The sequence below is a fragment of the Brassica napus genome, chromosome A8 (assembly GCF_020379485.1).
Source record: "Brassica napus cultivar Da-Ae chromosome A8, Da-Ae, whole genome shotgun sequence".
In the NCBI taxonomy this organism is placed as follows: Eukaryota; Viridiplantae; Streptophyta; class Magnoliopsida; order Brassicales; family Brassicaceae; genus Brassica; species Brassica napus.
Genome location: NC_063441.1, coordinates 19,536,641 through 19,559,170, shown reverse-complemented (window position 1 = coordinate 19,559,170; position 22,530 = coordinate 19,536,641). Strand labels below are relative to the sequence as shown.

The window sequence follows — 22,530 nt, the reverse complement described above, 5'->3', positions numbered from 1 at the left end:
AACCAATGTTTCCGGTTGACAAGAAGTGCACAAAAACCAAGTTACAATTTCAAATGGTTTAGACTGATACGGTAGCTTTAAAATTCAGTTCCTTTCAGTTTAATAAAGCAACATTATGTAATCTGACATACTATATAACATTACGACCTTGATTACAACTTATCATCAAAATGAATAGATAAAGAGAAACCGAGTTAATTCTATAGCTCGGTTTTTATATTTGTTGGTATGATTACAATTAAGTTAAAATCGGTTGAACCGGGCACTCCTCCATCAAAACAACTCTATTACAATTCAAGCCCATGGGCTTGTAACAGGCCCAACCTATTACTGGCGGAAGAGAAAACTCGGCTGGAGTTTCTTCCAAGCCACCGTCGACTTTAGTTATAACTCTCTCTCTCTACTCCGTCTCAGATTTCTCTTCTCCGACTAAAAAAGTTCCAAACTTTGCTCTGCAACAACTAATCTTCCGATGTCGGTAAGTTGATCACTCATTCGAATTTCAAAAAAAAAAAGCCTTACTCTTCGGCATCAGTGATTGATTGGGTTACTTGCAGATCTTCGAGTACAATGGCAGCGCCGTCGTGGCAATGGTGGGGAAGAACTGCTTCGCCATCGCCAGTGATCGGAGGCTCGGTGTGCAGCTTCAGACAATCGCCACCGATTTCCAGAGAATCTCAAAGATCCACGATCGTGTCTTCATCGCCCTCTCTGGTCTCGCCACCGATGTCCAAACACTGTAAACCTTATCTTCCAGTTTTGCTTCTTCTTATCTTTTGTGAGTTCTAAAGATTTTGTCTTTTGGGAGTGAAGGTACCAGCGCCTTGTGTTCCGTCATAAGCTGTACCAGCTTCGGGAAGAGAGAGACATGAAGCCTGAAACTTTCGCTAGTCTTGTCTCCGCCATTCTTTACGAGAAGAGGTCTGTGCGTGTCTTGTCTTCTTACTTTGTCAAGTTCATTTATTTCTTTAGTTTGTCTTTGTATGATGACTTTGAAAGATAAGGTTTTTATTTTTTTTTAATTTCAGATTTGGTCCTTACTTATGCCAACCAGTGATTGCTGGATTGGGAGAAGATGAGAAGCCCTTCATCTGCACCATGGACTCTATTGGTGCCAAGTATGATCATCATCTCCTTTTCCTTTCTTGCATCTCTGTTTCATTGTCAATTTAGCTTGGTTAGTCTATTGTTACTTGTATTATACAACAAATAGATTGTTCGTGGATGTCATTTATTTTCCTTATGGTTTGTTTTATACATTTGTTGGCACTGTGTCTAATGCATTCTCATATGAGTCGGTAATGTTCATAATTAGTTTAGGTGGCACTTGTGTTTGCTGTTTTTGAGTTCTTCTCCCTTACTCTTGCATTTTGTTTGTTACTTGATATAATGGCCTACATGTTGTAATTAATACTTATGGTTCTATTTTGTAAAAAAATGCAGGGAGTTGGCTAAAGATTTCGTTGTATCTGGAACTGCTTCAGAATCACTGTATGGAGCCTGTGAAGCGATGTACAAGCCAGACATGGTTTGTCTACTAGCAACTCTATCATCTGTTTTTTTTTTTTCATTATTACTGAATCCGTTCGATGCAAATTCTTAAATTTACGACGGTTTAGTTTGGTAGGTTTAAGTTTCAGACTTGATATACATAAAACGTAGAATCTTGAATTTGTGTGAAAAACTTTTTTTCTGTTGGATACCTTCATTTGGTCTTTTTGGTAATGTATCAAGACTCTGGCTTAACGAATTGGAAATTTTCAGGAAGCGGAGGAACTGTTTGAGACGATTTCACAAGCACTTCTGTCATCAGTTGACCGAGATTGTCTGAGTGGTTGGGGAGGGCATGTCTACGTTGTGTAAGTTTCCAATCTCTTCTTTGTTTTTTCCCACGTTTTGCTATCCTGAATTAGTTCTTAAACATACATTCACGGTGATATGTTGCAGAACACCAACGGAGATTAAAGAGAGGATCCTAAAGGGAAGGATGGATTAATCTGATTCATCATTATCTGCTTCTATCCAAGTTGTTGTTTTTTGTTGTTGCTGTAATCTGATTTTAATTAGATTTTAACCATCGTTTAATCATATTCCTTCTCTGAAATTTGGAGTTCTGGATGAAGTTTAATTTCCAAAACTATCAACAACTTCAAATTGATTCTGAGAGTTATAAAATACCTTTAGCTGGAACAGTTCGGTTAGTCCATCACCGTGGGATGTCACTTGCTACATCCTACACACCCTCAAACATCGGTAAGATTACTGCATTCATCAAGGTGTATAAATTGGAGTCAGTGTGCAATTATAAAAACAAAGTGTTGCCTCGAGCCTCCATGAAATACAAGATGAGAACCAATGACTTCAAATAATAACACAATGACAATGAAGACTCAAACTTATTTCTTAGGTGGTCTCTCTTGTTATACTAGGTGATTTGGGTAAGATTTTACTAATTGAGGGTCATAGGTTTGAGAGAAGATTGTTTACAATAGCACCTTGTTGCTTCCATAATGACCGTACATGGGAAGAAAGGGAATTAGCTGCATGGTCACTCGCCTCAATATGAAAGCAATACAGTGTTATTTTTTTTTCTTCGACTTACTAAATTGGCCTTTTTTATTGAAGTTATATTTTAGGTCCCCAGTGTTTGATTATAGAAACGGCTTAATTGTAGGCTTATCTACGCTAGTTACTGTTGTTGCTCTTTTCACATCATCATCTATTAATTAGTAGATATATATGTCTAATTACTGAAATTAGTAGATATATATATATATATATATATCATTATCAGATTTTATATACATTGATAATTTGTTCTAGTTAATAACCAATAAATTAATTTTTAATCTACATAAAGATCATTTAAATAGTCATGATGAAATCTTAGGCAATTAAATAAAAATGTTGGATTTCAATATCCATCAAAATTGAATATATTCTCTACTTTAGTTAAGTCATTTATATTATGGTGAGATAGTCTTACCTTCTTTACTGAAATTGATTGCTACATTTGCTTGAACCTGTTGATACTTTTTAAGTCAATAGGAAAACTACCTTTTCACAACCTCGCAAGTAAAAAAATACAATCACTGAAATAAATAGGAAATATTCATTATTAATGGATACTAGATCCGTGTCCGCGCTACGCGCGGATTCTATATTATAAACAATTTAACTTTTAAACTATTTTGAATATTTAAAATTATTTTGAATTAATTTAGAGAAAAAAAATCTTGAAATTTTTAAAGCAATAATGCAGGTGATTATAGATGAAATATTTCATTAAAATTTTTAAAAGGAAATTTTCATATTTACCACCTGGTACATTATTCATGTTTACCTTCAATAAAAAGACATTTAAAAAAAAAAAATTTCCATGTTTACTACATTATTGGTACCATTAATCATGTTTATTTTCATTAAATAGACATTTTCAAAAATACCTTCATCATTAAGAATCAAAAGACCTTGCTTTGTATATATAATAAATAATTATTTAAATAAATAAATAATTATTTAAATAAATAAAAAATTATGTTTTTGAATTATACTTTTTCAAATTCGAACTTTCTAATAATTTTTTTGAATTTGTTTTTTAATTATCTTTTGAAATTTTAAAATTCTTTTGGAAACTACTTTTTATTTTTCTAAATAATGATTCATTTATATATTTATTCGAATCCTAAATTTCATATTCCAAAAACCCAGTATTAAGAATGTGGTATTTTTGGTATTTCCCTTTTTAAAACATTGTTATATTGATAGATTTTGTATTTCAAAATTTTATTTATTTGTTTAATAATTTGATGTTTTTATTTTTTTTATTTTCAATATTTTCTCCATGTATCTTCTTTTCTCTTTCAATTTTATCAGGTTAATTATATTGACAAATATTATTTTATTTTGATATATTCAATTTCCGTATGTTTGACATAATCTATGATTCATTTAAAAATATTTCATGTTATTTCTTCAAAAATTTAGCATAGATATCAACTAATTTTAGATAGTATTTTCCTTTTCTAATTTACTTTTACATTGATTTTTTCTTTTTGATAAATATGACTATTTTAAAGTTGTGCTTTCCTTAGGAATGTTTAAAAAAAACTATTAGCTAAAGCTTTTCATGTTTCTTTTTCAAAGAGCTTCCATATCAAGTTAAATTTCTTATTGATGGTTTTTATTTGTTATTTATTCTAATTTAGTTTGGGAGTATGATTCTCATGTAATCTACCGTAAAATAAAACTTGTTAACATTGTTTTGTTGGACTCTTTTGAAGTTAGTTTCGATAAGTTAGTATATATATCTATTAATTTTTTAGATATTTTTTTTAGCAAAAAAAAAAACTTTTAGATATTTTTCTTTTGATTTCTTTGGTAGCATATTTTGAGAGATTGTTTAAAATATCATTAATTAGATACTACTTTAAAGATGATTTTGTCAATGAATCATATTGTGAGAATGGTAGACTTGAACATGTCTTTGCTTGAGTGGTTGCATAGAAATTGGTGAGACTGTATAAGAAGTTTGGTTTCAGGCACGTGAGTAACAGTTGCCTTTCAAGACGTGGACAATGTTTGGGGTGGAAACTACGTTAGTTGTTAATGTGTTTATTATTTAGAGAGGGATGAAAGAGAGAAGTTGCATACATGTTTGTTGTTGCTGATATTATTAGAGCAAGATGAGTAAACCACTTTTGTTAATTCTGCATTTTTCATAAACAAATGACTCCCAAATCCAGTTTTTCATTGCATTAGTCTGATTTGACACCATTGAAAAAAATTGTTTGTCTCTTGATCTCACCTAAAAAGAATCCACAAAACCTTACTTGAGTGGTCATCTCCTTTGGCATCTTCATACGAGTGTGGATACTGTAAGCATATAATAAAACATCAAAACAACTATAACAGATACATATCATTAGCAACATGAGACAAACTACTTTAAACACTTCAAAATTAACCTGCGATTTATAATTTACAATGCATGTTATCGTAAGAGCCAGCTCATTGTTCTTAAGGTAAAATAAAATGCAACTTTATTTCAGAATAAAATATGTTGTTAAAGTGTTTTTGATTATCAAAAGTTATGTCATAAGAGATCTTACTACCTGGGGTTTGTGGTCGAAGAAAATCATGCAAGTAACTACCACCCATTTGCTTGACATTCGTGCTTCTTGTCTGTAGAGTATCGTCAATCTCGTAATAATCAACGAAAGCTGTGTCTTGTGTTTCCAGAGAAACCTAAATCCTCGATTTCTAAATTTACTAAACTATACCTTCAGGTCATCATTTGAGATACTCAGGCTTGTTCTGTCCACTTATAGACTCTTGCAAGGTTTTGCCTGCAAAAACAAAAGGTCCATCAGAAAGTGTCATGATAATATCATTACCAAAAATAGAGTCATGATAACATATGAAGCATCTCAAGGAATTTAAACACATACCAAAAATCATTTCAAGAACATTGTCACTAATTCATATCAATTGCAATTAAGGGGAACAAATTTATTGGTTTGAGAATATGAGGCTGTACCTTATCGTCAAGGAAGAGCAGCTCAACGCCAATGAGCGTCCCAAATTTCACTGGAAACTGCCGATGGAACTATGAAGGTTGATTTTGAAGCCATAAAATCTGGAATTTTTTTTGCTGGCCTATGGAATAGTGCAAGATCGAAAACCCTAGGAATATATATATAATAGAGCTGGGGAAATCGAAGGGGCATCTGACATTGGAATGTTTATTATTAAATAAGGCTTTCAGGAATCTAAGTGGTCGTTACGGAGCTGCTGAACGGTTGTCTTTAAGGTTTTTGGATTGTCTTTAGGAGTTATACCGGAAACGTTAGAGAAGGGAATGGATACAGATTTCATGAGGTTAGATGATGACATGTATATCTTGATGATGTGGCACTTTCATTGGATATAAATATTTTGGGTGATGTGGCATAGTCTATGAGTCTCAAATTTAGTTCCTTTTATATAGTAGGATTATATTTTTGAATTTATTTTTAAAAAATAACTAAAAATTGTCTTACAGTTTAAGAAAACTATAAAATCTTTTAAAATTTAATGATTCCATGCATCAAATATTTTATTTAACAAAATTCTATTCCAATTTGAATGATTTTGTTTTGCTTATCCGGAATTGGCAAAGTAAAACTTATTTATAAAAAGGTGAGACTATCCTCTCACTTTTTGTCATCTATAAAGTTGTTGTTTATTAAACATCATCACAAACAAACTTTTGAAATAAACCCAAAACATAAATCAAAATAAGACGTACAGTTCTCACTTTTGATAATGAATTCCTTGCCTATGCATCTCCTAGACCAGATTCTCTTCAGATTAGATCTCAAATCTCTGGTGATGATGCAATGCACAAGTAGATCCATCAAATCACATATATCGGATGATCCGAGTTTTGAAATCGGATATTCATCTCGTGCCCGGCTCAGCTATTTTTACACTTTTAGCAAAGGCGGCCCTTTCGTCTTCTACCAGCCTTTTGGCTCTCAATGCGGATTTAAGTCATACGTAAAAACGACGCTTGCTTCTCTGGGACCAGGGCGAGTAGACTGTTATATTCTCGGGTCCTGCTGTGGCCATCTCCTACTATACATGAATGGCCTCTACATCACGAATCCCCTCACAAAGAGGTTTCGACTCTTGGATCACTCTGGTTCAATGCTTCTTGCTACAATATTCAATGGTCCCAACAACGAGGTGAGTTATAATGCAGAAGAGAGATCTATGTGCGTTGGTTTTGCGTTAGATCATAGTCGAGCCGCCGCCACCAAGGGATTCAAGATCGTCTGCATACTTGAGATTCATACGACGTACGCATTTGAGATAAGCGACGGAAACTCGTGGAGATTTTCCGAAACGATTATCACCACCACCAGCTCAAAAAGTGAGCTCACGAAGCGAATGAAACCTGTTTACTTGGAGGGCACGCTACACTGGTTGAGAAACGACGGTAGCATCATAGCTTTCAATATTGACACAGAGAAAGCACGCTTTATTCCCTCCGTATTCCATCCGGAACCAGAGATGAAACTGCTTTTCACGCTCGACGTTAAGATCAATCGAATGACCTTAATATCCGGGACAAAAGAAACAATATCAGTTTACACACTAACGGGAGATCATACCTCCAAGTGGGCCCTTGCTAGGCAGATCGAGAATGTACTTATGACGGAAAGTGAGTTTGAACACTGGAACGTGGTTGCATACGATGGCAAGCATATGGTGGTGAAAGATAAAAAAAAAAGATAGTTCAACTGGTGTGGCTCGTGTGTACAACATGGAAGATAACAGTTGGGGAGCATGGTGGGAAACCTTATGTCAGGCCAAGTACAACCTAGACTTATTTAGGTTTACACCCTTCTTTTCCTTTTTCGAGCATACGGAGGTGGTTGAAGATTCTACGAATCTAGCTCGAATTATGAGACTCATTAACCCTACCAAGCAAATAAATAAATTTCTTTTAGTTTCGGCATTAGCATATGATAAATAAAATATATCCTGATGATTGGTGTTTGTTTCACATATCATCCTCATGGTTTGAGTGGTTGGAGTCGATAATTAATATATCAATTCTACATAAGACCGTTTTTTATTTTAAATTCAAAGCCAAATCTCTTTGTGTTCAACTAATAGATGATGATAATGATGTGAAAACTGAAAAGAGCAACAACAATAACTAGTGATAATGTTTTTTTTCTTTGGTAATCATGTTAAATAACTAGTGATAATGTTATCAACTAAACACAGGAAAATGTTATCCCACATGTTTATTGGATTGGATTCATATAAAACTGTTTGTATATTTTAGTCGTAACAGACCAGAAAATGATGTATCGACCAAAGAGGGTCAATACTAGTTCGTTTAATAATCTTTTCATGTTTTTTAATCAGGTTAAAAACAGATATAGTTTCATAACACCTAATTTAGCTATACAATTTGAGGAATCAAAATTAAAAGATAGAAAAGAAAATGGACTATAAACCAAAGAGAATCAATACTAATTCGTTTAATAATTTTTCACAAGTTTGTTTTAATCAAGTGGTTTTCAACCAGGCTTAAAACAGCCAATACAGTTCGAGGGATAAAATTAAAGATAGAAATGAAAACAAAGTGGCAACCAGGTAGTTCGTGAGTGCTTTGTACCAAACATATTTTTAGAAACGCGCAAATATTTAAAGTATTCCAACATCCGATCTAGGAGAATACTAAAGTGTGATAGTGACAGATAAAATCTAAGGTCTAATTTAGCTAATACGATTTGATAAACATCGGTAAGATTGCTGCATACATCAAGGTGTATAAATTGGAGTCAGTGACTTATACAAACAAAGTGTTGCCTCGAGCCTCCATGAAATACAAGATGAGAACCAATGACTTCAAATAATAACACAATGACAATGAAGACTCAAACTTATTTCTTAGGTGGTCTCTCTTGTTATATTAGGTGATTTGGGATAAGATTTTACTAATTGAGGCTCATAGGTTTGAGAGAAGATTGTTTACAATAGCACCTTGTTGCTTCCATAATGACCGTACATGGGAAGAAAGGGAATTAGCTGCATGGTTCACTCACTCGCCTCAATATGAAAGCAATACAGTGTTTTTTTTTTCTTCGACTTCCTAAAATTAGCTGCATGGTTCACTCATCTATTAATTAGTAGATATATATGTCTAATTACTGAAATTAGTAGATTTAGATATATATAGATACTTTGTTCTAATGACCAATAAATTAATTTGTAATCTACATAAAGATCATTAAAATAGTCATGATGAAATCTTAGGCAATTAAATAAAAATGTTGGATTTCAATATCCATCAAAATTAAATATATTCTCTACTTTAGTTAAGTCACTTATATTATGGTGAGTTAATCTTGCCTTCTTTACTGAAATTGATTGCTACATTTGTTTGAACCTGTTGTTACTTTTAAGTCAATAGGAAAACTACTTTTTCACAACCTCACAAGTAAAAAAATACAATCACTGAAATAAGTAGGAAATATTCATTATTAATGGATATTATATTTTTGAATTTAAAAAAAAAATAGTTAAAAATTCTCTTACACTATTAGAAAACTATAAAATCTTTTAAAATTTAATGATGCTGACATCAAATTATTTTATTTAAAAAATTCTATTCCAATTTTAATGATTTTGTTTTGCTTCTTTGGAATTGGCAAAGTAAAACTTCTTTATAAAAGGTGAGACTATCATCTCACTTTTTGTCATCTATAAAGTTGTTTATTAAACATCATCACAAACAAACTTTTGAAATAAACCCAAAACATAAATCAAAATAGGACGTACGGTTCTCACTTCTGATAATGAATTCTTTGCCTGTGCATCTCCTAGACAATATTCTCTTCAGATTAGATCTCAAATCTCTGGTGATGATGCAATGCACAAATAAATCCATCAGATCACATATATCGGATGATCCGAGTTTTGAAATCGGATATTCATCTCGTGTCCGACTCAGTTTTTTATACACTTTTAGCAAAGGTGCCCCTTTCGTCTTCTACCAGCCTTTTGGCTCTCAGTGCGAATCTATGTCAAACGTAAAAACATTTGCTTCTCTCCAAGGAATACACTGTTATATCCTCGGCTCCTGCTCCGGCCATCTCCTACTATACACGAATGGCCTCTACGTCGTGAATCCCCTTACAAAGAGGTTTCGACTCTTGGATCACTCTGGTTCAATGCTTCTTGCTACAATATTCAATGGTCCCAACAACAAGGCTAATAATACAGAAGAGAGAGCTATGTGCGTTGGTTTTGCGTTAGATCATAGTCGAGCAACCACCACCAAGAGATTCAAGATCATCTGCATACTTGAGACTCATACGACGTACGCATTTGAGATAAGCGACGGAAATTCGTGGAGATTTTCTGAAACAATCATCACCACCACCAACTCAAAAAGTGAGCTCACAAAGCGAATGAAACCTGTTTACCTAGAGGGCACTCTACACTGGTTGAGAAACGACGGTAGCATCATAGCTTTCAATATTGAGACAGAGCAAGCACGCTTTATTCCCTCTGTATTCCATCCAGAACCAGAGATGAAACTGCTTTTCACGCTCGACGATAAGATCAATCGTCTAACCTTAATATCTGGGACCAGAAACACAATATCAGTTTACACACTAACAGGAGATCATACCTCCAAGTGGGCCCTTGCTAGGCAGATCGAGAATGTACTTATGACGGAAAGTGAGTTTGAATACTGGAACGTGGTTGCATACGATGGCAAGCACATGGTGGTGAGAGATAAAGAAAAGGATGGTTCAACTGGTGTGGCTCATGTGTACAACATGGAAGATAACCGTTGGGGAGCGTGGTGGCCAACCGCATGTCAGGCCAAGTACAACCTAGACGTCTTTAGGTTTACACCCTTCTTTTCTTTTTTCGAGCATACAGAGTTGGTTGAAGATTCTACGAATGAACATCTAGCTCGAATTATGAGACTCATTGACACAACCAAGCGAATAGATAAATTATTTCTAATGTTGGCGTTAGCATATGATAAATAAAATATATCCTGAATATTCCTGATGATTGGTGTTTGTTTCACATATCGTCCTCATGGTTTGAGTATTTGGAGTCGATAATTATTATCAGTTCTATAAGACCGTTTTATAAAAAAAATCCAAATCAAAATCTCTTTATGTTTTTCAACTTGTGAAGGTTTATGTCCTTAATCAGCAATTATCTCTTGGTATGCTTAACCAAAGAGTGAGGAAGTTGGTTTAGCCGATTTAGGTAATAACCAAGTCACATGTGTTGCACGTGTGTGTAGTCTTTGTAAACGATTAAGATAAAGTCGTCTTCCTCCTCTTGCTCTCGTAAGTCGATCTTGATGAGTCTGTTGTAACAGATCGCAGAGCTAGATAGAGAGAGCACCATTGTAAACCGATGAGAGCTCAAGTTTGAGTTACTCTAATGGATTGCTGGCAGAGCCCAGCCCCGGTGAGTATAGCTCCTTCTCCGATTTGGAGGAGGGAGGTGAACACCGGGTAAACAAGATTCTTGTGTCTCTTTCCTTTATCGTTTCTAATCTCTTCTTTCACACAAACGAATCCGATCAACAACAAAGTAGTTAAGCGATTGAGTCTAAGGAGTGGATTGAGCTTAGGGATCTTCACAAATTGGTATCAGAGCTGAGGTTATTCAATCCGAGGAAGACGAAGACATCGCGGACCAGAAGGAGGAAGAATCGAGAAGGATTATCAGGAGACGTCGTTATTCAAGAATCGGAGGATTCTGGTTTATGGAAGCATCGCAACTTCGTATCAATCGAATCAGAGGAGTTGCGACGACGTCGCGAGATGGAAGAAGGCAGAAGACGATGTCAGGTTCTCTTGTTGATTTCAGCGGATGCAGAACCTACAAGAAAGAACAAAGGATCTTGGTTTATCGGATTATCGAGACTGCAACAGAAACGTCGGAGACGATCTTTCTGAAAGTTGCGAAGATACAAGATAGGGGTATGAAGATGAAGATCTTGGGTGCTCTCGTCAATGTCATAAACGTTGAAAGACGTCAAGCTTGTGATGAATAATTCATCGGATCAAGATGATTTCAAGATTGTGAAATCATGGATAAGTTAAATCTCTATTCTCTGGGTTATGAAGAGTCTGTGTTATTGGGAGAAGAATGTGGAGCTTGCAGATTTTATAATGATGGCTCAAGTACAGAGAAACAATGATCAGAGGTTAAAGCAAGCAGTATCAGGTTGAAGAAGGAAGCTGTTACAACGTACATACATGATGAGGCTGAAGAAGAAGACTGATGTTTGATTGAAAGCTTGTTGAAATCTCAAGACTACATCTGCTGCAATCACAGAGTTACTGTGATGACATATGTTATTGTTTCTGGATGCTCATGGATGGTTCTTTAAAATCAGAGTGGAGGAAGACCTTGGTGGAACACAAGATTATCTACAGGCTTTATCAGTTTTAAGTCAATGTTGAGGTACAAATCCGGATGTACCTTGATCAAATCTGTTTGGTAAAGGTTTGATATCAGTTTGGTGTTCAAGCTCAGTCAAGACAAGTAAGATGTTCAAGATGAAGATTCTGGAATATATAAGAAATGGTTAAAGCTCTGTGATTTTGAGAAGAAGAGTATATGAGCTGTTATGAAGCAAAGGTTTTCTGCAGATTGTTGGGTTGTGAAATCTTAGGAGGATCAAAGGTTTCAGGTTAATGGTTAAGATTTGAGGTTAAGTTTTCAGAGGTTTCAGTCACAAGAGTAAAGATCAGGATCATTGGGTTTATGCGAAGCTTCTGGTTGTAAGAAGAAAGTGTCTGAGGCAGGCTGCCTTAGAGGTTTCAGCATGGGTTCAAGAAGTCAGATATACGTGCGCTGAAGTTGCTGTCGTATAGGTCTGTTAAGCAACATATGAACTGAGTACTGTCACAAGAGGTGGTGCAGTAAGATGGTGAGCTCTCAGGGTAGGAATCATGAAGAAATTGTTACATGAAGAGCTTAAAGTGTCATCCACAGTCTACACAAGAACACAGAAAGGATCATGAGAATAAGTTTCAGAAGCTGAAGAAATCTGAGCGAAGACTGCAACAAGTAGTTTGCAGGGACAGGTTCTCGTTTATGGGAATAAGGTGACTATTCCTAAGGTGTGGCTGGAGATAAATGATGGCAGTGCATCTAGGAAGAGTCACTCAAGGGTGGAGTTCTCACAGGCCATGAGGAGATGAATGTCAAGGTATAAGGACAAGATTCATGGTGCTAAGCTGATACTAAAATCAGTGGTAAAAGAAACCAGTTGGCGTGAGTATGGTTTCTGGTTTGAAGCTTGACACTATTTCATGAGTCAAGTAAAAAGAAGCTTGGCTGGTTATAAAGTGATATGATATAAAGACTCAAGACAGCAAGGAGAAGTCACAGGATATTCATCTGGAGTTGTTTGCAGTACTGTTTACAAGGGAGATCATTATTTCTGCAAAAGGAGATGAAGAATTTTGTAAAGAAGATTTCAGAGACTTCAAGTTCTGAGTGGGTTCATCAGAAGGTTCAGCAAGGAGAGTCAAGATGTCAGGGATTATCACAGATACTATCACTCAAGGAAATAATTTTCAGAACATTCAAAGCTGGTACAGTTGAGTGAAGCATTAAAGCAAAGCGAGGTTTCTGTCGGGTCTTTTGGTAAAAAGAGATAAATTTGAAGTGGCTGCAGTTAAGAGGACGTGTGTATCATCAGGTCTGAGGGATAATATCAAGCAATAATCAGTGGTTCAAAAATTGTGATATACAAGCATATACATGGGTTTCAAAGCTAAAGTGCAGAAGTTCAAGTTCTGAGAATTGAAGCTAAGTGTGAGAATCAAAAGTGAAGTCTGAATGGGTTTTGCTTCAGGTGGAGTCTTGTTACTACATGGTTTGTAGTGCACACCAGCAGGTGTTTTTTTGGCTCCAGTGGGAGCTTGGTTTATTCAGAAGGTCTCACAGGTTGCTTCAGTTGGAGAATGGTTTTGAGGATATAGTAATCAGTTTGCAAGAGTTATGAAGATTCTGGTTGATTCAGTATGGTAAGATGTACAAAGAGTCAAGTGCAGACAGTTCTCATCATCAGATTAAAAGTTCAACCGAGGGTATATGCAGATGGGTTCAGTGGTTATTGGATATTGTGGAGTGTGTAATCATTCAGTCCGTCAATATGTGTTCATCAGAGGAATGCTACAGAGTCGTCAGTCCAGAGACGTCAAGGCAGGTAGTGGTAAATAAATTCTGCAGTAGAACTAAAGTTTGTTTTGCAGGTTTTACAGAACAACATGATACTTAGTTCAAGGTGGAGCTGCTTCAGAAAGTGATCAAGTCGTATAGACTAAAGCGGCTCAAGTATAAGGGACCAAAGAAGTGGTCTGTACAATTTTCTGAAGACAGAAACTGAAGGAGACAAAGAGCAACGAATTATAAGGCTGTCTCAAGGGTATTATTTCAGTAAAAGTCAGAGATTGTTTTGCTTGTAGTAAGGACAACTACAAAGGAAATCTGAGTTGTGTAAGTGCATCATAAGAAGGCTTGGGGTAATCTTCTCAGTAAAGGCGCTTGAGGTAAATCAAGTGAAGGTATAAAGATCAGAAGCATGACACAATGAAGCTGATGGACAGAGAGAGATTGCAGTGAAGTCTGGAAGAATCAGAGATGCAAGTACAGAGATTGGTGAATTTTGCAGGCGGGTAAAGGGCGTTGCAGGTCACTGAAACATCAGAAGAAGTGTCTCAGGGGTATTGCGATTTTGTGAGTTTGAGACAGAGTTAAAGAAGGCAGCAAGTGGTTAGATTTGTTGGTTGAAGATTTATTGATGCAGATCAGTTTGAACAGAGTTGAGCAGAGATTATCTACATCGAAAGTCTTCTTATCCGAGTTGAGTTAGGCGGCGTGTCCTGCTATCAACAGCAGCGGTGTAGGGTAATGTTCAAGTCCAGTACGTTCAAGAAGAGGCAGAGGTGATTCAGTTCTTCAAGAAGTTTCAAGATGGTATTGGATTCACAGGTTTTGGCAATACAGTTGGTGATCTTCAGTTGCAGCAACAGTTAAAGGTGGAGCTTATGGTTTCATCTCGGTGGTGTTGTTGAGTGGTCATCTAAGGTTCAAGTTATGGAGAGTGCCAAAGGAGAATCAGTGAAGAAGTTGAGTACAACTCAAGGTTGTATAACTCTTGTTTGCAACCTAAGAAGACTTGAGAATTTTAATAGCTCAAGATGGTGGTGTGGTTCATGTCACAGCTAGAGTTCAGTGAGTACATCAAGTCTGATGCATTGGTTTGGAGGCTGAAGTTACTGAAGCACAGAGGATCGGTTCAGAGACTCTAAGAAGAAGCATCGAGGAAATCTTCAGGATTGTATCAAGACTGATACTTAAGGGACGCTAGGAGAAATTTCAAGAAAGCGTTAGCGTTGAGTGGTGAAGCTCAGATTGAGCAAGTTTGCTCAGAAGATATGAAGCTGAATGAGTGTTATTCAGGGAGTTATGAAGCTGGATGAGTTTTATTCATGAAGAGATGAAGCTGGGAGGTCTGTTTCTCAGAAAAGCTGCAGGAGGATGCATGAGAAGGCTGCAGGAGGATGCAGGAGAAAACTGCAAGAAGATGCAGAGAATCTGCAGAAACGTTGCAGAGAAGTTCAGCGGGTTAGCTCCTAGATTCGGAGGTTGAATCCGAGGTTATCCACTAGAACAAGAAGCTGATGAAGGACAAGGTGGAGATTGTGAAGGTTTATGTCCTTAATCAGCAATTATCTCTTGGTATGCTTAACCAAAGAGTGAGGAAGTTGGTTTAGCCGATTTAGGTAATAACCAAGTCACATGTGTTGCACGTGTGTGTAGTCTTTGTAAACGATTAAGATAAAGTCGTCTTCCTCCTCTTGCTCTCGTAAGTCGATCTTGATGAGTCTGTTGTAACAGATCGCAGAGCTAGATAGAGAGAGCACCATTGTAAACCGATGAGAGCTCAAGTTTGAGTTACTCTAATGGATTGCTGGCAGAGCCCAGCCCCGGTGAGTATAGCTCCTTCTCCGATTTGGAGGAGGGAGGTGAACACCGGGTAAACAAGATTCTTGTGTCTCTTTCCTTTATCGTTTCTAATCTCTTCTTTCACACAAACGAATCCGATCAACAACAAAGTAGTTAAGCGATTGAGTCTAAGGAGTGGATTGAGCTTAGGGATCTTCACACAACTAATGGATGATAATGTAAAAAGAGCAACGACAATAACTAGTGAAGATAGAGTCACGATTGAGCCCTCTCTATAATCAAACACTTGGGACCTAAAATGTAATTTCGATAAAAGGCCAAATTAGTCATTTACACCATAGGTCACTTTCCACTTTTTATTACAAAATCTATACGATTTTCTTTGATAATTACAATGCCATGACATTGTCATATTTATGAATTACATCTTTTAGTTAATCAAAAATCAATCACTCATGTATACTTTATTAAATACCCGGCATATTCTCTTTTGAATTAGATTGTTACTCAAGTTTATCTTTAATAAGCATAATTAAATTAAAATATTACTAATTAAACATAATAATTTTTGAAATTTACTTTAGTTTCGAAAATAAAAGAAATTTTCTTTTTTTGTAACTGGCTTCATATTAAAATTGCAGAAAAAATAAAAACGTTTTACAAAAGCACTAATGCTCTAGTAGAAGTAGCCCAACAGCCCAATATAAACTCATATTTTAGAACCCATTAACCTTAGATATTTGCCCAGTAGGAAGCCCAAAAGATTGAGCCCTTTAGTAAGATGGAGATGGTGAGCCGACAGATTTGTCGGGTAGAAGAACAGAGAGACATGCAGAGAGACGATCAATGGTGGGAGGAGAGACGATGTGGAGCATGTGATAGATCAACGAAACCATAGTTGTAACATCGCTGAGGAGCGTCTAGGGTTGTTCTCTCTGAAGCTATTGATTTTGTTCCTCAATTGGTGATCAATGATGGAGAACAGAGAATCCACCGATCGAAATTGAGATTGATGCAACCGTTTATTTCGCTCGTTCCAAATCCAGTATAGTGTAGCTTGCCATCCAAGGAGAGTTAGAGATCGAGCAGTTGACGGAGGAGGTAGGGTCGACATCTGATGTAGCGAGGAGACCCAACTTCGCAGCGGAGTAGTTCGGCATCTATTAGCTACTAGAGTCCATAGTGCAAAAGAGAATGGGCAGTCCCAATAAAGATGATCCCTGGATTCATCACAGTTATTACAGAGAAGGCAAAGAGAAGGAACCTGTAAGCCCCAGCCAATAAAGATGATCCCTGGATTCATCACAGTTATTACAAATAAAAGAAATTTTCTTGCAGAAAGTTATGTAACAATCCCAACGACACATCTTCTCCTCACTATACAATACTAGGGAACTCCGCGTGGGATATACTACTTTATTCTCTATTTATACATAGCTTTTATAAATTTTATTTGTTTATGTTCCGGTTTGTATTATGGTTATGTCGTGTTTTGTTCTTTTTTGTTAAAGTTGTGTGATAGATTTTTGTGCATGTAACATATTTCTCAAAGTAGGACGGTAATATTATTTTTTGGATTTGACACACATTAACAACTATTAAAGTTTAATTCACAACTTCAAGTCTTGAATGGTAATTGAGAAGAAGTTAAAGAAATGTTTGAAATTTTATCCAGAAATTAGAACATGTACATGGAGCTATTAATTACATATTTTTTTGGTTCGGTTTGTGTTCGGTTCATATTCGGTTCGGTTTGTGTTCAGTTCGGTTCGCTTTGTTTTTTTGGATCGGTTTAATTAGATTCTTCTTAGTTTCATTTTTTGTAAAAAAAATTTTTAAAACATAAATTATATAAATATAAACTATGTGAATTAAATTGGGAAAATCGCATAAAAAACCTTGAAAGTGTTACTTACTAGCACTTTAAACCTTGAAGTTTTTTCACTAACACTTTTAACCTTCAAAGTGACATTTTTATCATAAAAAACCTCCAAAGAAGAAAAATGACCGGCTGAACAGGTTAAAAACAGTTTTTTTTTCAAAAAATAATTATTTAATTAATAAATAAACAAAAAATTAATAAAATCAAAAAATTTAACAAAAAAACTCATAAATTAAAAAAAAATGAAAAATAAATAAAGATTTAGAAAATTAAATAAAAAATAACTAAAAATTCAAAAATACATAAGATTAAATTAAAATAGAGAAAAAATAATAATAAATTTCACAAAATTGAAATTTCAAAAAAGTTTTTTTTTCCATTTTCAAATATAATGTCGGAAATTATCATTGGAGATATGCCAAAAACGTCATTGGAGATATGTCGGAAATAACGGTTTTTGGCATATCTCCAATGATACGGTTTTTGGCATATCTCCAATGATAATTTCTGATATTATATTTGAAAATGAATGTTGATAAAAATGATTTTTTTTTTGAATTTTCATTTTTTTTTTGAAATTTATGTTTTTTCTCCATTTTAAATTGATCCTATTTATTTTTGAATTTTTTTGTTATTTTTTATTTAATTTTTAAATCTTTATTTATTTTTTGAATTTTTTTAATTTATGATTTTTTTGTTTAATTTTTCGATTTTTATTAATTTTTTTGTTTATTTTATTAATTAAATAATTATTTTTGAAAAAAAATGTTTTTAACCTGTTTAGCCAGTCATTTTTCTTCTTTGGAGGTTTTTTATGATAAAAATGTCACTTTGAAGGTTAAAAGTGTTAGTGAAAAAACTTCAAGGTTTAAAGTGCTAGTAAGTGACACTTTCAAGGTTTTTTATGTGATTTTCCCGAATTAAATTCAATATAAAACTGAAACAAAAACCCTTAAAAAATCATAAAATGTATATAAAAAATTAAAACAAATGAAAGTTAACTAAAATAAAAAAAATCAACATCATTAGTAATGTTTCTTATATCATTATTAAAAAATCTGCAATGAATCATCTTTCATGTGACGCTATGGAGAAAAAAAATTGTTTTTAATAAAATTTGCTTTAAGTTTTAGGTTTAGATTTAACATCCACGTTTACATATATAAGAATAAAAATACAGATTTTCTAATTTTTTAATCAATTTTTTTGATGATTACATATTAGATTAGAACAATATATGTTAGTGAATGAAAAATGGAAAATATGTGGTTTGGTATTATAATTTTAGTATATTAGTATTAATAATATTTTTAATTTAAATAATTATAAAAACACATCGGTTTTTCGGTTCGGTTTTAAACCGAACCATTCGGGTTGGAGAAATCTTCAACCGAATGGTTTGAAATAGACTTTGGTTCGGTTCGGTTGGTTCGATTTGATTCGGTTGGGTGTTTTGTCCACCCCTAGACTCTAGTCAACAATATAAGATATGAAATTAAAGTAAGAATGTCATGAAACTAAACTAAAAAATCATAACGGATCACAGATCTAAATGGCATTATTTTATATCGACCATTTACTTTCACGAAGTCACGGACACAATATTTTTATATAACCGCCAAGGTCAATATCGTCAAATCACCGTATTAATACACATAAGTTCTTGCCAAACTATGACGACGTTATATCCAATGAGTGAACGCCACGTGGTTACTTGACCATTTAGCATTGAGTTTTCCCTGTGTGAAACGAGCTGATAAATATCTCCCAAAGCTTCCCCCTTAGAGCTTACATAATAATTTCCAAACGAAGCTTAGTGTGAGAGATAATGGCGATGAGGGGATACGCGTTGTTCTCGATCCTTGCGTTGTCGCTGCTCGCTTCCTCCGTGAGAAGCGAGGAGACGGCGACGGAGACGACGAAGGAGTTCGTGTTGACCTTGGATCACACTAACTTCACCGATACCGTCAACAAGCACGATTTCATCGTCGTCGAGTTCTACGCCCCTTGGTATTTGATTTGTAAATGATTCAAACGTTTATCGTTAGTAGTAGTAGTAGGAGTCGTGAGATTTGCTTGTGGTATTGATTCGTGAATCTGATGGATCTGAATTTGAATCATTTGATTTTGCATGCGAATGATTTCTCCTCCGATCTATTGTGTAGCTGATCTGGTTTATTAGGGAGAGACTTTGGCTGTAGTAGTAGTGGAATTTGAATGATTGGATCTGTAATTGATGCGTCTTTGAATTGGATCTTAATCTTGCATTCGGTCATTGGATCTTGCAGGTGTGGACACTGCAAGCAGCTAGCTCCTGAGGTAAACATAGCTTTCGAGTCACGTGATTTAGGCTTTGCATGTCTTTTGAATAGCCACTCAGATTGTGTTTGTTTTAACAGTACGAGAAGGCTGCGTCAGAGTTGAGCAGTCACGTGCCTCCGGTGGTACTCGCCAAGATTGATGCGAGCGAGGAGACCAACAGAGAGTTTGCGACTCAGTACGAGGTTCAGGGCTTCCCGACGATCAAGATCTTTAGAAACGGAGGGAAAGCTGTTCAGGAGTACAACGGGCCTCGTGAAGCTGACGGGATTGTTACTTACTTGAAGAAACAAAGCGGGCCTGCTTCGTTTGAGATCAAGGCAGCTGAGGATGCTTCTGAGTTTGACAAGAAGGTTATTGTGGTAAGTGTCATGAACATATTCCTTTTCGTTTTTTTTTTGTCTCTGTTTTATTATTAATGGCACGTTCTCTTGTTTTAGGTTGGTGTTTTCCCTAAACTATCTGGCTCCGAGTTTGATTCTTTCTTGGCTACTGCTGAGAAACTGCGCTCTGACTATGACTTCGCACACACCTCGGATGCCAAGCTTCTTCCTCGCGGAGAGGCTGTGACAGGACCGGTTGTCAGGCTGTTCAAACCATTCGATGAACTGTTTGTTGATTCCAAGGTACAAGAGAAAAAGATTTTCACTTTGTTTATGACATAGATAGGTGGTCCTGTTTGTTTGATTTTTTCTTCTGTTGCAATCCAGGATTTTGATGGAGAAGCTTTGGAGAAATTTGTCAAAGAATCAAGCATTCCGCTTATCACCGTCTTTGACAAGGATCCAAACAACCACCCATATGTTATCAAATTCTTTGACAGCTCCAACACTAAGGTAACTCATTGTTTTAAATCCCATCATGCTGTAACAAAGATCATGATAAACCAGAAAGACGGATTTTATGTATGCCTTTTATTTTTAGTGGATAAGGATTGTTTGATTTGTATATTAACTGAAATGAGCTAATGCATAGAAGTTAATTGTGATAGCGTCCATATTAGCTGAATTTAGATAGTAGCGTCTATAGTTTTTTTTTGAGTCTTATTACTAAGGTTTCTGATTGATCCTATAGTTTCCAACCTTGTGGTGGTTTTGATGGTGGGTAATATTTTGATTTTCAGGCGATGTTGTTCATTAACTTCACCGGAGAAGGAGCTGAGTCGCTTAAATCAAAGTACCGTGAAGTTGCTACATCCTACAAAGGACAGGGTCTTAGCTTCCTTCTCGGTGATGCTGAGAACAGCCAAGGCGCATTCCAGGTTAGTCTTACCTCGACTATCTCTCTGCCTCCTAGTGGTTTCATCCCGTGTTAGTTACAAAATGCTAAGCAGATTACTATCTTTTTTCTGAACAAATAACAGTACTTTGGACTTGAAGAGAGCCAAGTTCCTCTCATCATCATCCAGACTACTGACGACAAGAAGTATCTGAAAACAAACATTGAGATTGACCAGATTGAATCGTGGGTCAAGGACTTCAAGGATGGAAAAGTTGCCGCACACAAAAAATCTCAACCCATCCCAACCGAAAACAACGAGCCTGTAAAGGTTGTTGTTGCTGAGAGCCTTGACGAGATGGTCTTCAACTCTGGAAAGAACGGTGAGTCACATCACATTATCAAATCTCAAAAAACCTTTTCGCTGGTAGCAAAGAAAACTTACAAATGAATTTTCTTTCCTCTTTGTTTATTTGCAGTCTTGCTTGAATTCTATGCACCATGGTGTGGACACTGCCAAAAGCTAGTTCCCATCTTGGACGAAGTCGCTGTGTCATACCAAAGCGACCCAAGTGTTGTCATAGCCAAGCTCGTAAGTCATTTTTTTTTCTTTTTCACATGTAGAGTTTGTTGGTTGATCATCTGCGGTTTTATTCTAACACTTTGGCTTGTCCAGGACGCAACCGCAAACGACTTCCCAAATGACACCTTCGATGTGAAGGGCTTCCCAACCATTTACTTGAGATCAGCGAGCGGAAACATTGTGCTTTACGATGGAGACAGGACAAAGGAAGACATCATAAGCTTCATCGACAAGAACAAGGACACCGCTGGAGAGCCTAAGAAGGAGGAAACGACAACTGAGGCCGTTAAGGACGAGCTCTGAAAAGGAGAAGTGTGTTCCGTCTCTTAGCTGCTAGCCTAGTTTGGTAGTTTTGAGGAAAATACACAGTAGAGAGAGAGAGAGAGAGAGAAGGTGTCTGTATTCGTTAGAGTTTTTACATGCACTCTGCTAAAACAATAATGGCTTTGCCTGTTTTCTTTTGTTTTTGTCAATTTTTTCCTTTTTGAAGTCAGTTCTCTTTTAATGTTATTAGTTTGTGGCAAGTCTTGGGACCGAGTTTCTAAGAACCCCTTTGGTTTTTTCAGTCATAGCTTCTTGATTCTGCTTTTCTTGTTTCATCTCTTGATTGCGTTACTTGTCTAACACACTACTTCCCCATTGAGATGACTTAACCCTATCTTGTAACACAATTTTCTCCTTGCCTGCATGCGGCATGCCTGCATCCTCGAGCTTCTGATTCAGCTCAACCACTTCATTCTCGGCTTTCTCCCATCCTTGAAAAACCACAACAGAAATGGTTTCCACCAGGAAAAAGTATTCCAAAGGAAATAGACTTAGCAGTAAGTTTTTCATTTTTTTTGGTGTAAACTTAGCAGTAAGATACTGGCCGTAACAGCATCTTCTGCAACTTTAGCATGTTGTTTCACAAGCTCATCGTTAGAAACCATTGCTGATTCCAAGATCACAGTATTACTAATCATCACATCACAAACTCAAAAGGATCCGATGAAGAGAAAAA

The 22,530-nt window shown here is 35.8% G+C and overlaps 2 protein-coding genes and 2 pseudogenes across 2 annotated transcripts; all 4 read left to right on the top strand.

Annotated features, from left to right (window-relative positions):
* The first annotated feature begins 307 nt into the window (after positions 1 to 307).
* LOC106425917 (proteasome subunit beta type-3-A-like) lies at positions 308 to 2,104 on the top strand. The gene is made up of 7 exons (XM_048738062.1): positions 308 to 478; positions 558 to 739; positions 814 to 921; positions 1,029 to 1,118; positions 1,444 to 1,528; positions 1,765 to 1,859; positions 1,948 to 2,104. Exons 1-7 carry the CDS (start codon positions 473 to 475, stop codon positions 1,994 to 1,996), a joined length of 615 nt encoding a protein of 204 aa, XP_048594019.1. The 5' UTR covers positions 308 to 472; the 3' UTR covers positions 1,997 to 2,104.
* Positions 2,105 to 2,323: 219 nt separating this feature from the next.
* On the top strand, positions 2,324 to 7,489 carry LOC106425892 (annotated as a pseudogene).
* A 55-nt stretch (positions 7,490 to 7,544) lies between these two features.
* LOC106347065 lies at positions 7,545 to 10,449 on the top strand (annotated as a pseudogene).
* An 8,714-nt stretch (positions 10,450 to 19,163) lies between these two features.
* Positions 19,164 to 22,099, top strand: LOC106425964 (protein disulfide isomerase-like 1-1). The gene is made up of 9 exons (XM_013866674.3): positions 19,164 to 19,420; positions 19,699 to 19,729; positions 19,810 to 20,091; positions 20,170 to 20,355; positions 20,440 to 20,565; positions 20,853 to 20,990; positions 21,093 to 21,330; positions 21,427 to 21,539; positions 21,624 to 22,099. Exons 1-9 carry the CDS (start codon positions 19,239 to 19,241, stop codon positions 21,831 to 21,833), a joined length of 1,506 nt encoding a protein of 501 aa, XP_013722128.2. The 5' UTR covers positions 19,164 to 19,238; the 3' UTR covers positions 21,834 to 22,099.
* Positions 22,100 to 22,530: the final 431 nt, after the last annotated feature.

Bases quoted from the DNA above. Each gene is read 5' to 3' on its own strand.
- LOC106425917 (XM_048738062.1), top strand. The intron at 922-1,028 runs GTCTGTGCGTGT...TTTTAATTTCAG, and splicing joins GCCATTCTTTACGAGAAGAG to ATTTGGTCCTTACTTATGCC. The intron at 1,860-1,947 runs GTAAGTTTCCAA...GATATGTTGCAG, and splicing joins GGAGGGCATGTCTACGTTGT to AACACCAACGGAGATTAAAG.
- LOC106425964 (XM_013866674.3), top strand. From the start codon at position 19,239: ATGGCGATGAGGGGATACGCGTTGTTCTCGATCCTTGCGTTGTCGCTG. The intron at 19,421-19,698 runs GTATTTGATTTG...TGGATCTTGCAG, and splicing joins GTCGAGTTCTACGCCCCTTG to GTGTGGACACTGCAAGCAGC. The intron at 21,331-21,426 runs GTGAGTCACATC...GTTTATTTGCAG, and splicing joins CTTCAACTCTGGAAAGAACG to TCTTGCTTGAATTCTATGCA.